Source organism: Tupaia chinensis, unplaced genomic scaffold (assembly GCF_000334495.1).
Source record: "Tupaia chinensis unplaced genomic scaffold, TupChi_1.0 Scaffold000273_1, whole genome shotgun sequence".
Taxonomy (NCBI): Eukaryota; Metazoa; Chordata; class Mammalia; order Scandentia; family Tupaiidae; genus Tupaia; species Tupaia belangeri.
In genome coordinates, this window is record NW_006159755.1 from 92,141 (window position 1) to 106,255 (window position 14,115).

At 39.0% G+C, this 14,115-nt stretch overlaps 1 protein-coding gene and 1 long non-coding RNA gene across 3 annotated transcripts in view; one reads left to right on the plus strand and one right to left on the minus strand.

The window, feature by feature from the left end:
* The window catches only part of LOC102482078 (uncharacterized), a 14,982-nt gene extending 7,795 nt beyond the window's left edge, over nucleotides 1-7,187 (plus strand). The window contains exon 4 of the long non-coding RNA XR_334725.3: nucleotides 6,417-7,187. This is a non-coding gene — a long non-coding RNA (uncharacterized LOC102482078). The remainder of the gene's footprint in view (nucleotides 1-6,416) is intronic.
* Nucleotides 7,188-9,093: 1,906 nt separating this feature from the next.
* Nucleotides 9,094-14,115, minus strand: part of PLAAT5 (phospholipase A and acyltransferase 5) — a 22,685-nt gene continuing 17,663 nt past the window's right edge. The window contains exons 5-6 of one of the 2 annotated variants that reach the window (XM_006149793.2): nucleotides 11,262-11,524; nucleotides 9,094-9,715 (exon numbers count right to left, since the gene is read on the minus strand). In XM_006149793.2, the coding sequence (XP_006149855.1) occupies nucleotides 9,623-9,715; nucleotides 11,262-11,524 (356 nt within the window). In that variant the 3' untranslated portion in view covers nucleotides 9,094-9,622. The remainder of the gene's footprint in view (nucleotides 9,716-11,261; nucleotides 11,525-14,115) is intronic. The other variant, XM_006149792.2, reaches the window with a different exon arrangement.

Below are 14,115 nucleotides of genomic sequence, written 5' to 3' on the forward strand. Positions count from 1 at the left end.
TATATATATATATATATATATATGGGTTTTTCTTTCCTATTTCTCACCCTTTACTATTTCCCATGTACCTCTAACACTATCTCTGGTGTCCACAGTAGTTTTCCATTCCTTTCTCTCCACACGTTTTATTGAGTAACACAATTTATTAAATAATGTAACTACTTCTTAGGGTGCAAATATTAGTGTTCCAATATGCATGTGATTATATTTAAGGTGGTGATAGCAGAAATATCATCTTGATTCCATTGGGTATCTTAGGTTTTCATAAATTTATTGGGAAAATAGTTTTTCCTGTACTGCTGAAGTTTCTTTTTGGTAAAGAGTATATTCATAAAAGAAAAGGATGAAGGAGATATGAAAGTGTGTATGTATTTCTTCAAATTACCAGCATTGTATTTGTGAATATTGTGTATCTTGCAATGAACAGTGTGGAAGCTACTCATTTTTTAATCTGAAGTAAAATACTTTAAAGAACTTTTTTAAAAAATCTAACTACTTTTAATAGCAAATTCAGCTGATATATACATATCTCTGTGAATACGTGTCTGACTTTAGGCGTGAAACTCTGAGTATAATGAATATACTATAAAGTAGCACCTAGCTGATGCTACAGTCATTAAATAGGTATTTTTTTAATTTTAAGAAAAGTATTTTTAGCTTTAATAAATCAAAGAAATGCTAAGAAACTTTGCTTAAAACTTAAAGCCAGGAAGCAGGTTAGGATTCTGTTCAAATAGTAAGTACATGAACCTATTAGCAGCTCAAAACAGGACAAAAATACATAAAAGCAGAAAACAAAGCCTAGAAGAAAATCTGCACTGTTTTAGTCAAAAGTCATAAAATTCTATTTCACCAATTCAGTCTCATGGACTTAATCTATCTTCTGTTGTATATAATATTCAACTCCAGAGTTTTCTCTACCAGTAAGTTGCCATTTTCTTAGTTTTTGAACTCCTATTTCTGTGTTTCTGTATTTAATCTTCCTGGTATAGCACTCCCTTGAGAACTTCTTAGAGATCTGGTCTGGTGTTGGTAAATTCTTTCAGGTTTTGTTTATCTGAGAATGTTCTAGTCTTTTCTTCTCATATGAAAGATAATCTTGATGGATACAGTATTTTTGGTTGAAATGGCTTTTTCCCATTCTTTCCTCACTCACATTGTTTACAATGAGAGAGGTCCACTGTTAGTCTGATGGGATATCCTTTGTAGGTAACTTGTTTCTCTCTTGCCAATTTTAGCATCTTGTCTTTGTCTGTGGTTTAGGTCAATGTGGCCATAATGTGTCTTGGTGAAGATCTTCTTGGGTTGATTCTATTTGGGGTCCATTGTATTTTGGGGGATGGGATCTTCGAATGCCTCTCTAGGTTTGGAAAGTTTTCTTCCAGGATTTCATAGAATAGAATATCAATGCCCTTATGAGTCTCTTCACTTTCTGGGATACCAATTATCCAGATGTTTAGACATTTGATGGTATCTAGTATTTCTCGTATAGTATTCTCATTTTGGGGGGCAATTTTCTCAATCTTCATGGTGGGTTTTTCTAGGCCAGCAATTCTATCTTCTACATCTGAGATTGAATTTTCTGTATGATCAAGTCTGCTTTTAATATTTTCAAGGAAGGTTTTGACTTCCTGTGTTATAGCCTTCATCTCTAACGGGTCCATTTGATTCTTTTTTATGGTGCATATTTCCTCTTTCAGATCTTGCAAGAATTTCCTCACCTCCTAGAACTCATCAGCTCCTTTCTCCTGCCTCTTCTGCAGTTCATTGTCTCTCTTCTAGTGCCTCTCTGTTAGCTTTGTCACTATGAATATTCTAAATTCTTTATCTGACATTTCTGTGAGTTTCATTATATTGCCTGAAGATGAAGAGGAGTTATTCTTTTTCCTTGAAGGAGAGATATTTTCTTGCTTTCCCATATTTCTTGTGACCCTGTGGTGATTTTTGGTAATCTGATCTATGGTGCATTTCTTCCTAATCCTTTAAGTTCAGTCTGAGTGTTCAGAGGCATGCAGGAGGAGGTGATCTGCAATCTCTCTTCCATTACATTTTTCACTCTTTGTGCATCAGAGTCAGTGGGAAATGAGGACTATTCTGACCCTAATCATAATCAGATGTTTGGATCCTGTTCACTTGGATTTATCTACACACTCAGTGCATGGAGGCTGAGCAGTCAAGGAATAAAGGTAAAGAAAAATGGAAAAGAATTAGAGAAGAGGAAGCAAGAAGAAAAAATTAAATTTAATTTAAAAAAGAAAAAAAGATAAGAAACTTCTGATTTTAATTTTAAAAAGGAAAAACTGAAAACAACATGGAGTGCATGCACACCGTACAAAACCAATATTCCATAGCTTAAGTTCAGTAGCCAACTCAGGATGGGCCTGGGTTTATGCTTTTCCTAAATGGTATGGAGAAAGGCTCAAATTAGTACAATAAAGGAGAGGCCAGAGAATACTTTACCTTAAATTTTTTTAATTAAAAAAAAAAATTTAAGAGAAAGACAGAAGGAGACAGAGGTAGCCCTACCCACTAGAAATGAATCTAGAGGGAGAAGTCTCAGCAGAAAAATCTTCATTTTTAGTCAATGAAGGCAATATTTCACAGCTCAAGTTCAGTAGCCATCTCAGGATTAGGGAGGGCCATTTTTATAACAAGCGTACTATCATGATAACCCACTCCCTTGATAATGGCATTAATTCCATGGCCTAATCACCTCTTAAAGGCTCCACTTCTTGTGTTACAGTGAGCACTAAGTTTCAATATGAGTTCTGACAGGGACATTTAAACCATAGTATCTTATATCTGCCAAGCTCTTCATGTTTGGAGTCTGGGGACATGTTCTTGATAGACAAACTTTAAGGAGCCTTTTCCCACCCAACTCTTAATCCAGCCTTGTAGAGTAGTAGTGCTGAATGTGAACTCCAAAAAGCAGGGTCTTCAATGACCTAAATGTAACAGTTAGAGTCTATTTTCCTATTTCCCTGAGAAGTTTTGAGGAAGTGGTTCCTCAAGCAGACCTGGTCACCTACCCACAGATATACCGGTATGGATGAACAGAACTCTCAGTGTCTGTATTAGAATGAGATTTATAGAAACTTCTTGCTGTATCTCCCAGAACTTAGATAGTGGTGAAGCTTGATCCTGCTACAGTTGTGCCAAACTGGGCTCCCTGAGACACCAAAGCTGCCCTTCTATTAGGTTTTACTATCCAAGCAATCTCCATCATATCCACAAGGTTATAACTCTGTGTTGCATCAATCCAAAAATGCTGATTAGCATTAAAGAGGTTGTGAAGTTTGATGGCTTCCTAGTTTTTTCCTGTACAGAATTCTCATCTCATGACTCATGAAAAGGGTACACACCTTGTGGCTTCAGTTCTTGTGAGTAGGTACTGAATATGAGTAATCACAGCTTAGTGTCTATAGAGATCTATGGCATTTTTCATCTCAAGGTTTTAAAAGTTTATCTTATTCACTAATATTTACCACTACTCACCTAAGAACCAAGGCCTTTTTTTTTTTTTTAAGGTTTTTACAACAGGGCATGTGCACTCACCAGAGACAAATAGACAGACACAAAGAGAGGGAAAGTGAGAAATCATCCCCTAGGGTGGATGGCAATGATGCAATCCCTTCTCCTCCATTCTCTTTAGGGATTTTGGGCACACACACACACACATGCCTTGTGTGATTTTCAAGTCGCCAGGTTCAGGACTCCAACCATAGTCAGCCAGTGCTGAGTGGGAGTCCAGTGCCTTAACTACCATGCCACCTGCTTGTTCCCTGGTGAAGCCTTATATTAGCATCATAAGCGAATGACTCTGCCCCTCCTAGGGAGACTGTCCAAACTGTCCTCATAGTGATGCATCTTTGGGCCTTAACTACTCTCTACCCCTGCTTGTCTCTGGATTCTTCATAAATAAGTTCCTTATTTTGATTTTCTTATTTTGTCAAATGGGGACTTTACTGCGGTAAATGTTTACCCAGTCCAATTGGATAAAGCTGGCTGAATGGGGAAGGGAGGCTATTTAAGGGGCCACAATGTCTGTAATGGAAACAAAGATGAGTACATAGCCATAAGGCAAGTGAAGGTCCTCAGTACATAAAGCAGTGACAGGAATAGCATGAACCTTCTTTGAATGTCACTATTGTTGTTGTCATTATTATGGTACTCCCATCAGTTGTTGGCATGGATGTCAAGGAAGGCATTTAGTCTAGCAGATGCTCTCCCAGTTGCCTGCATGAAGCTATGGGCTCTGTTTCACCCATTGTATCCCTTTTTTTCACTGGGTAACTTGATGATCTCATGTCTAAGAGATAATCCTGCTGCTAAAAAAAAGTAAAAGCCACTGCTCTGGGAAGTCAATCAAGGCCACCATTATGTTTTGTTTTGTTTTTGTCTTTCCAGTTCAGAACTCAAAGCCAACCCTAAATACTAAGTATGGGTTCAGGCAAGAGTTGGGTAGACACCATTCATCAGGACAAAAAAGCAGGAACCCATGGCCTCTGCTGATTTGTTGTTTAAAGATCTTTTTCTTTTTTAAACAGAACTGGAAGTATTAAAAGTTAATCATTTATAAAGCCACCACTACATTGCTGCATTAACTTTTAAGTTGAACTTTAAGCAAACTTTTAAAAAACAAATGTAAATTAATCTCTTTATATGTCACCTAAATGAATCCATCACCAAAAATATTTTTGAAACAAAATTAACATGACCATAATCAAGAAAAAAAAAATTCCCCCTCCAAAAAAATTAAAAAATCCCACTCATTCTCTACCAAGAAGCAGCATGGGATTCATAAATAAGATTCTACCCAGCCAACAGCCAGCCCTGTGGCCTAGTGGTTAAGGGAGTTGGGTCCCACATGGCCAACCACAATTTGAATCCTGGTCCCAATAGCTTGAAAAACATGTTGAGCACATGTATGGGTGTACCAAATCCTCATAAGTTAGAGAAATGGAGAATTGTGGCATGACCATGCCCATTGTGGGGTTCTCTCTCTGTGTGTCCCGCTTTCTCTCTCTCTCTCTCATCTCTGGCAGGTATATGTGCACCTCTGGCAATAAAATAAATAAATAAATAAATGATTCTGCCCAGCTGAAAGTTGCCTTTGAAAGAACTGGGGTGACCAACAGATGGCATAATGGTTACAACACTGGACTCCCACATAGTGGACCGCACTTCAAGACCTGGACTGGGAGGCTTAAACTCACACCAGGTGCATGTGCGTGCCTGCCCAAGATCCTGAGAGGAGAATGGAGGAGAAGGGATTGCGACATAGCCATTCCCCATGGGGATGTGGTTTTTCGCTTTCTATCTCTCTGTCTCTCTCTGTCTTTCTGGTGACTGCATGAGCCCTATAGCAAAAACCCCTCTTTAAAAAAAAAAAAAAAGAAGAAGAACTGGGAACAGAAACTTTGAACAAACAGAACTTTAGTGGTTCAAATAGCCTTCTTAGAATTATAAAGGGTAAACTGGGCTGGACTGAGGTGTGTGTCATGCGGGTAAAATCTCTTTACAATCTGAATGATGTATAGTGATTAAATGTGTAAAAAAAATTAAAATTAATAAATAAAAAATTATTTTAAGGGACCAGCAGTTGGCGTAATGGCTATGTCGCTGGACTCCCATGTAGTCGACAGTGGTTCAAGTGGCTTAAACTCATATTCAAGGGCATGGTGCCTGAGATCCCGAGAGGAGAACGGAAGAGAAGGGATTGCGGTGTGGCCATCCCTCCTGGGAGGTGATTCTCACTTTCTGTCTCTCTGTCTCTCTCTGTCTGTCTGGCGAGCGCACACGCCCTATAGCAAAAACTTCTCCAAAAAAAAAAATTATTTTAAAAAGAATTATAAAAGGTAGTCTTTTTTTTTTTTTTAAAGAGAGTTTTGCTATGGGACACATATGCTTGCTCACTGAAGAGACAGAGAGACAGAAAATAAGAAATCACCCCCCAGGAGGGATGGCCACACCACAATCCCTTCTCCTCCACTCTTCTCTCGGGATTTTAGGCACACATGCACACACACCCAGCTTGAGTTTTAAGCCACCAGGTCTGAGACTCAAATGGCAGTCGATTTCATGGGAGTCCCGCGACATAACCGTTAGGCCATCTGCTGGTCCCAAAGGAGAGACTTTGAAAATTCAAGGAAACTGTATTTTTATCAAAAACTATATATGAATTTCAAATTTTTTGTACCTAAATAAATGTGTACTTTAATTTTATTTCCCCACAAACTTTTGAAGTCCTTTTGTATAACTATTCATGGTCCTGCTAAAGTGATAAAAAAGAAGTTTCAATACAATGTACAGGACACAGTACAACTCTAACTCCTACTCTCCTTGTGCTGTGTTTGTCTATGTGTACTAAAAGCATCCAAGTCCTACAGAGTCTGAAATCATTCTTCCCTTTTAAGTCTTACTTTTTAGACTAAGCTCCCCTCCTGCATGATTGCAAGGAATCCAGTTCTCTCTCCAAGTATTACAGAAGACACCAAAGGATGCTTGCTTACATTTTAAACTTAAATGGATTCGCTCTGGTTTGCTGGTTTTCTATGGACCATCTCTGGTGGCCCCTGAGCCTCTTTTCTCCTTAGCTGCAACCTGCTTGGGTACTACAAACCAAGGTCATTTGCTCCTCTCCTTCCTGCACAACCACGTGAATAACAAATCTTGCTTCAACACTTGAAGACAATGAAAGGCGATTACAAGACAGAAACTCAAAACTGAGAACTGCAGAGCAGCTTATCTCTACTCCTGGAGTTACAAGGGGTCCCCTGTGGCTCTTTCTCCTGCAGCCAGCCTCCTGTGCCAGCCATGGAGGGATCCATATCCCTTTCTTTAGTGAAGTCCTTCACTTCTCTCTTCCACTCCTGCTCAACAAAAATAGATCCTTTATGGCAATTAAAATCTCTGCAGAAGTCAGACTTTTTATCATTAAGCAAAACATCTGTATTGTGTGCCACGCCTGCTGACTCATCTGTCACTAATACTGGGCCTCTCTACCATTAAAGAGCATAGCACATTCAAATTCTCTGACTCTTCCTATGACATGCCAAGTAAAGAAACACCACCATTGCTCCACTTGGCCATCCCACTCCAAAATGAAAAATAAGCACAGAAATAACTGACCAACATTTGGTTAATCTCAGAAACATTCACATTCTATTACTTTCCTTTAGAATTTCTTCTTTCCTCCTTTTTCCCCAATCAACAAGAAAGTGTGCCTTAAATAAATGCTCTTCAGAAAGTTCACAGGAAAAGCATATATTGAAAAAACTATGCTTGGACTTAAATTCATGCACTAGAAAAAAATCTGCACTTTAATTTCATTTTTCTATAAACTTTGTTCTTGTTGAGAAAGAGAGATTTTTATTTGCTATAGAGCATGTGTGCTTGCTGGAGAGATAGAGACACAAAGTGCAGAAATCCCCCCCCCAAGGGGGGAATGGCTATGCCACAATCCCTTCTCCTTCATTCTCCTCTCAGGATTTTGGCCACGCACACACACACACCCAGCCGTGACTTTTAAGCTGTGAGGTCTGGGATTCAAACCGTGGCCAACCATGTGGGAGTCCAGCAATGTAACCATTACACCATCTACTGGTCTCTCTATGAACTTTCTAGAGTACTTTCATATTTACGATATTAAAAAAGGCTCACCCAACTGGTCTTATTCAAAGCAGAGGAAAAACAAAAACCCAAACTTAGAAACCATCTCCTTCTTATCTTCAGAAAGTAGGACCTGCATTCCATAGTTCACAGCCTTATGGATAACTTAGAAGTAGGAGGGACCCCAGTGGTCCCACTAGTGGTCTTTGCCCTATGCTCTACTGCATCTTGTGTCCTACCAATTGATTTAGAAATTCTCATAGCCAACCCTAAGCACTGCTTGTGGACTCAGGCAAATGGGGTAGCCAGGGTTTGGCACTTGGTAGACCCTCAAAAATGTTTGCTGGATGAAAGAGAATGTCAGCCCCAATATGCCCTGAAGTGAGTTTCTGCCCTACTGGATTCAAACCTGAAAGAAGATAGAGAAGTGTTTTTCTGTCCCAAATATATGCAAGAGATGAGTGAGTCCTTTGTTTAGAAGTTACTAAACACTCCTTGGTGTGGAGGACAAATTCAAAATCAGATTTCAAGGTTCACTAAAACATGGTTAAGTTAGTTTAAAGTTAACAGGAATGTATTGTATAAAATATAAATCCCTAGTACTTGAGTTCTGCTTCAGAGGAAGTCTCAACCTAGATTATCTATTGAATAAATACATTGAAAAAAGAGGAATTGGAAACTCAACTGATTTTGGGGGGATGGAGGATGGAGTGAGTAGAGGAACTAGAGGCATTTACTTTAACTTCATGATTCATAGAAACCAGGGCATATGCTATCAGGACATAACCACCCAGGATGACAAAGACAGAGGTCACTTAGGAAAGGCAGAGGGAAGATAAATGAAGGCATGCACCCAAACTCTAGGATCTAGAAAACAGGAGGAAATAGTCAAGTTTGATTACTAAAAGATAGAGGGGAGAAGAAGGAGGAGGAGGAGGAGGAGGAGGAGAGGAGGAAGAGAAAGAAGAAGGAGGAGGAAGAGGAAGAGAAGAAGAAGAAGGAGAAGAAAGAAGAAGAGCTTCATTGATAGTCTTTTCTTCAAGAAAAAGGCTCATGGGAGCTCCTAATAGATCTTATCTTAAACACGTAAAGTTTCCATATTGCTTTCTTTGACATTCTTCATATTTTCTAGGCGCTCCCACAGGAGATCCCTTCTCTAATTTCTTGGGTGGCTTCAGCTTTCAACTGCCACTACTACACTCCCAGTCATCATTTCATATCTTTCATATTAGCCTTCTTCAAAACACAAAAAATTACTTCTCCCTCTGCTTCATTCATCCCACAGAAGTCAACTAATATTTTAAATATTCATCTGGAATTGGTGAGAATAGGAACTTCAAATTTTCTGATAATTTTAAGGTTGAAAAGTAAAATAAATGGTCTTGCCTATTATACTTTAAGAATTTTTAAGCAATAAAGAATAAAGTTGATGTGTAACTTTTAAAAGAAAATATTTCTTGGGCAATGTGTTTCTAGATTTTCACCCTGAATAGTGAGGGATTGTTGTTCTTGAAGTCTTCTCCCTGAACTGCACTGTGGGTCAAAATGGGCAAGACTAGCTGAAATAAAGCTAGTCATTTTAGTTCAATTTAAAAAAAAGGGGGGGGGGCTTCTGGAAAGAGTTCTTCATTGCAGAAAATGTTCAAGCAGAGGTTTTCTGGGATTTTTCTGATGGTATTCAAGCATCACACACTAGGATCAACCTAAGAAACAAGCAAGGTCCCTTTCTACAAAAATGTAAACTTATGTAAGAATATGAAATGCCTAGCTCAGTGCCCAGCGCAAAATAGATACACAATAGATATTAGTTCCCATCCTGAGAGCCCATGGGCCTATGATCACATATATTGGATGCATTTCTGGAGGGTTAAGTGGATACATTCTAGATTCTTCCAGAAGCTCACAATTTTCTTAAATGAGGCCACTGAGAGAGGACGGCAAGGGGACGAAGAGAGACAAGTTCTTCTTGCTGGTGTCAGTAGCTCTTCTCTACTTGGAGTTTTTAGCACCTTCAGGCAGTTACTGGCTTGGGCTTTATGCTATCCACTACAGCAGAAATAACTGCTCCTGCAGCCTTCGCTCCTTCCATCAGTGCATGCTCTACCTGCAAAACACATCAGTTCATAGGACAGTCAGTACCCATTTTCAACTTGCACCCTCCCCTACATCTGCCCCTCCTTCAGGAATTGGTCTTCCTGGAGTGTCTGTCTTCCTAAAGGAGAAAAACCTGTGCTATCTTACATTTTCAAAACTCCTAGAGCTGCAAGAGACCAAGAAAAAAAAAAAAAAAACAGGATTCCTGGAGATGGATATCCAATACAGATAAGCCTCTTTTATCCTGAAAGCTATCCAGGGTTCCAGTCCCCTTCCTCCCTCAGAGCCCAGGATCTGTTCTACAGTGTTGTGCTCAGTGGTAAAGGATCTCAGAATTCCCACAGCCACTGAGACCCTCCTTTTATATCAGGAAATCAGAGAGCCAGAGAAGGAAACTCACTTGAACAGAGCTACAGAGTGAATCAGCATCCTAACTGAGACAGAAGTTCATGCTTCCTCAGGCCTTCTATAATGCCCTCAATCCAAAGGGTTTTTTTCACACACAAATAATTATGTGATGGAAGAGTCTTTGAGTCCACCAAGTCCCTGGCACTGGAGCAAGACCTCACAAAAAAGAATCAAGCGCAGGAAAAGAAGCAGAATACAAGAGAGATACAGAGAATAAAAGTGGGGAGGAGTTGGAAGATGGGGCTGCCAATGCTCTCAGAAATGGGAGACCAATAGTAGAGAGACCAACACTGGGATTGAGGTCAGCTGTCCAGAGAAAGCACAGGGGAAAAAAAAATATGTTCCATATGTAATTCTTGATTTTTCTGTCCTTCTATTTAAAAGGGGACAATCAGTAATCCCTCTGCTCATCTTCTGAGCTCTTAGTAAAGATCAACTATTAGCAAAAGCAGATCAAAATGTTACAGATATTCAGTCTTTCAAAGATCTTTTAAATTATTTAATTTATTATTGCCCTAAATAACAGGGGGGGAGGGAGTCACAGAGCCAAATGCAACATGGTGCAGTCAGGTAATGTAAATTAAGCTAGTAGGAGACACATCCCTCCACATATACCACAGAGCCACAACTCGGCACTACAGAGTGTTGGCAAGCACCAATACTGGTCCCAAAATCTGATCAATTGGGTGTTCAAGAAAAGCTGGGAATCCAGATCTTTTTACATAAAGTTTCCATATTTTTAAGTGTTGGCAAGTAATTTAAATTAAAAAATAATAATATAGCTCCAAGATGTAGCCTGCAGGCTGCTAGTTTCCAACTGTAGTGGTAAAAAAATCTATCTCAGTCTACCCCACTTTTTAAACAAAGAAATGGCCTAAGAAATAAAGTAACTTGACCTAAGAGACCATCCTAGTTAGTAACTGTCTAGGACTCCAATCATACATTAGCCTTAAGTGTTTTTCCTACTCTTCCATGGGCTAAAATGTATGAAAATACCTCCTGAGCCATAAAGTCCCATAGACACTGAAAGCCCTACTGGTACAAAAAACAACATAATGAAACCACTGATGATCGTTTCAATCCATGATGAGATGACAAACTAAATAAAGCTCTGGGAGGAGCCATCATCAGAGCAAATTGGGCCCCACCTGCTGGCTCCTGGGCACGCCGTATCTGAGGTCATTGACAAAGTGTTCACAGTTTCCTTCGATCAGGCTGTATTGCACTATCTTGTTGATCATGTGTTTCGTACGCTGGATGATCTTGTCCACCGGCAGGGGCAGGTACGTCCCATCTAGCTTGTTATTGATCTTCCAGGAGCAGCCATGTAGCACATCCTCCAGTCGACTATATTTCACGATGGCTCGGTTGCTAAAGACAGAAGTGATGCTGCCAACCTCAAAATCCTCACCTAGAGACCAAAGACAAAAAAAAAAAAAAAGTTGAAAAATTGTAAGGGATAACTGGCAGAAAACTGGCTCAGTCTAAGACTTTGGGTAAGATGCTTCCTTTGAGGCTTCCTGTTCACCATCAATCAGAGGCATGGCAGAGGAGGGGGAGTTAGATCAAAGAACGGCAAAGGACTGACTTTCCTGAGAAGTTTTTGCCCTGCACTGTTCTCCTTATGATTAACTTCCATAGGAATCTCTTTCTTATTAAACACTAGAAGTACCCAACCATGTAGCCCTGGAAATGTCGTATGGACCTACCAAATCCTAGAATTTGAATCCTATGTCCTAACCAGATTTAAGTTATTTTCACAAACATTTCATTTCACCTTCTATGTAAATAAGAGCTCCTGATTAAGGTGCTATCGTGCACGCAGTCATGGTGGTTCCATGATACCTGTCCCCATTCCCCCACCTGTGGCCATTATAGAGATATGCATGAGGTCGTTCGGACAGTCTCTTTCACCCAGAGACACTTGGCCTTTATCTCTACTCAATTATAAGGGGGGAAAGAGGATTCATAAAGATCATGGAAAATGTATATTATGAAAAAATTATACATGATTTCAAATTTTTTGCACAAAAAAGTTTGTATTAATCTGTCATAACATGTCTAAACAGGATCTAATTTGAGACATTAAAAAATATAAGACATTAGTTTGGAAAAAGCCTCTATCAGAGCAACATAAATTCTGTTAAAATTGAAGGAAGAATAAACACCAAAGTTATGGTAAAATGTGGGTGGAAGTATGGTGAGATCATTGATGCTTTATGCAAAGTTGTTTGCCCCACAAAAAATCAGCAGTTTAGAAGTGAATGATTCATTAAGAAAAGACAAGATGGGCCAGCTGATGGTGTGCATATTAAGATGGCTGAATCCCACATGGCCAACTGCAGGGTTTGAGTCTCAGACCTGATAGCTTGCAAGATATACCAGGTACATGTGCCTGCATGTTCAAAATCCCAAGAGAACAGAGGAGAAGGGATTGCAGCACAGTCACCCACAGAGGTGGCAGGGGGTGATTTCTCACCTTCTCTCTTTCTCTCTCTTGCAAGCATCCTATAGGGAAAAAAAAGGAAAGAAGGAAGGAAGGAAGGAAGGAAGGAAGGAAGGAAGGAAGGGAAAGAAAGAAAGAAGAAAGAAAAAGAAAGAAAGAAAAGCCAAGATGATGTTGAGGACATCCATAATGGCAGACATCCACATCAATTTGCAAGGGAAAAGTTAATTTGGTTTATGCCCTAACTGAAGAGGATCAAAGATTGACCACAGAAACAATAGCCAACATTATACACATCTCAACTGAATCAGCTTACATTAATTCTTCTGACCGAAGAATTAATGTTGAGCACACTTTCTGTGCTCAACAGTTTTCTGTACCAAATCTGTTATGCCCAGATCAGCAGCAGACAAGAGCAGAACTTTCAATAGAAAGTTTAAACAAGTGGGATCAAGATCCTGAAGCATTTCTTCAAAGCATTTTTTTTTTCAGCTTAAAACAAGCCTTCATTTATTGACTACTTACAGTACAGTGATTTTGTATTTTAGCTGGTAATCAAAGATAGTATGTATTAAATAAGAGACGGCACAGTCTGTCTTCTAGATAACACCTCTCAGAAATCTGGACAAATTCACTTTTAAAAACTAGAATTGCATCTCCTGATGGCAGCTGTCACCCTGAAAACAGGAACAAGGCAAAGTATGGAGGACTTTGATTCTCCTACGTAGGTGCCCATAAAGTTAAAGTTAATTAATTAAATACTACATGTTGAAGCCAGCCCTTTTGTCCAATATTTAAATAACAAGCTGTTTAATATTAAAGCAGAAAGTACTGCCAGAAGGTGACAGAAGTACAGCTTTATCCATAAATCCTTCACACATACATTAAATACTATTTTTATTTAAGTAAGTCACTCTACTTGTTCTAAAACACGATAGGTGCTACCCCATTGAAAAAGCAAATGAGGAGACAGGTTTTTTTCCTATGTAGAGTTGGTTTAAATTCAAGTGAAGCCAATTTTGTCCTTACCAGTCAGAGTTGTTATATTTCACTTCACAGTTTTGATGCTAACACCCTAAGGTTTACCCAAAACCCAAAGGGGGGAGTGGTGGGAGGGATGATTCAGACAATTTTTAAGGTTGAAACTAGAATTCCCCCTGAAGCAGAGAGGCACCAATTTAAATGCCTTTAGCACAAGGCTTAGTTTTTTGTCTGAAGACATAAAATTACGAAATTGTTCTCATTTACACTCACTAACCTATGGCGTGTATTTTTTTTTTCTTTTCACTTGTTATATTTTTTTAAAAATCCTACCCCTAGCTAAGTTATCGAATACAGCTAATATTAAAACTATTCTGTCAAAAGTCTGAAACCTCTCCTTGCTTTGTGGTTAAAATAAATCATTATTTTACCCCATGAGAAATTTTACATCAGAGTTCTCAATTCGTAGCAAAAAAACAAACCTTGGATACAGTGTATCTTAAATGAGAGAAAGATTGTAAAGAACAGAGCTAAATAAAAATATGTAGGTCTTTACAATGGCTAACATACCCTCT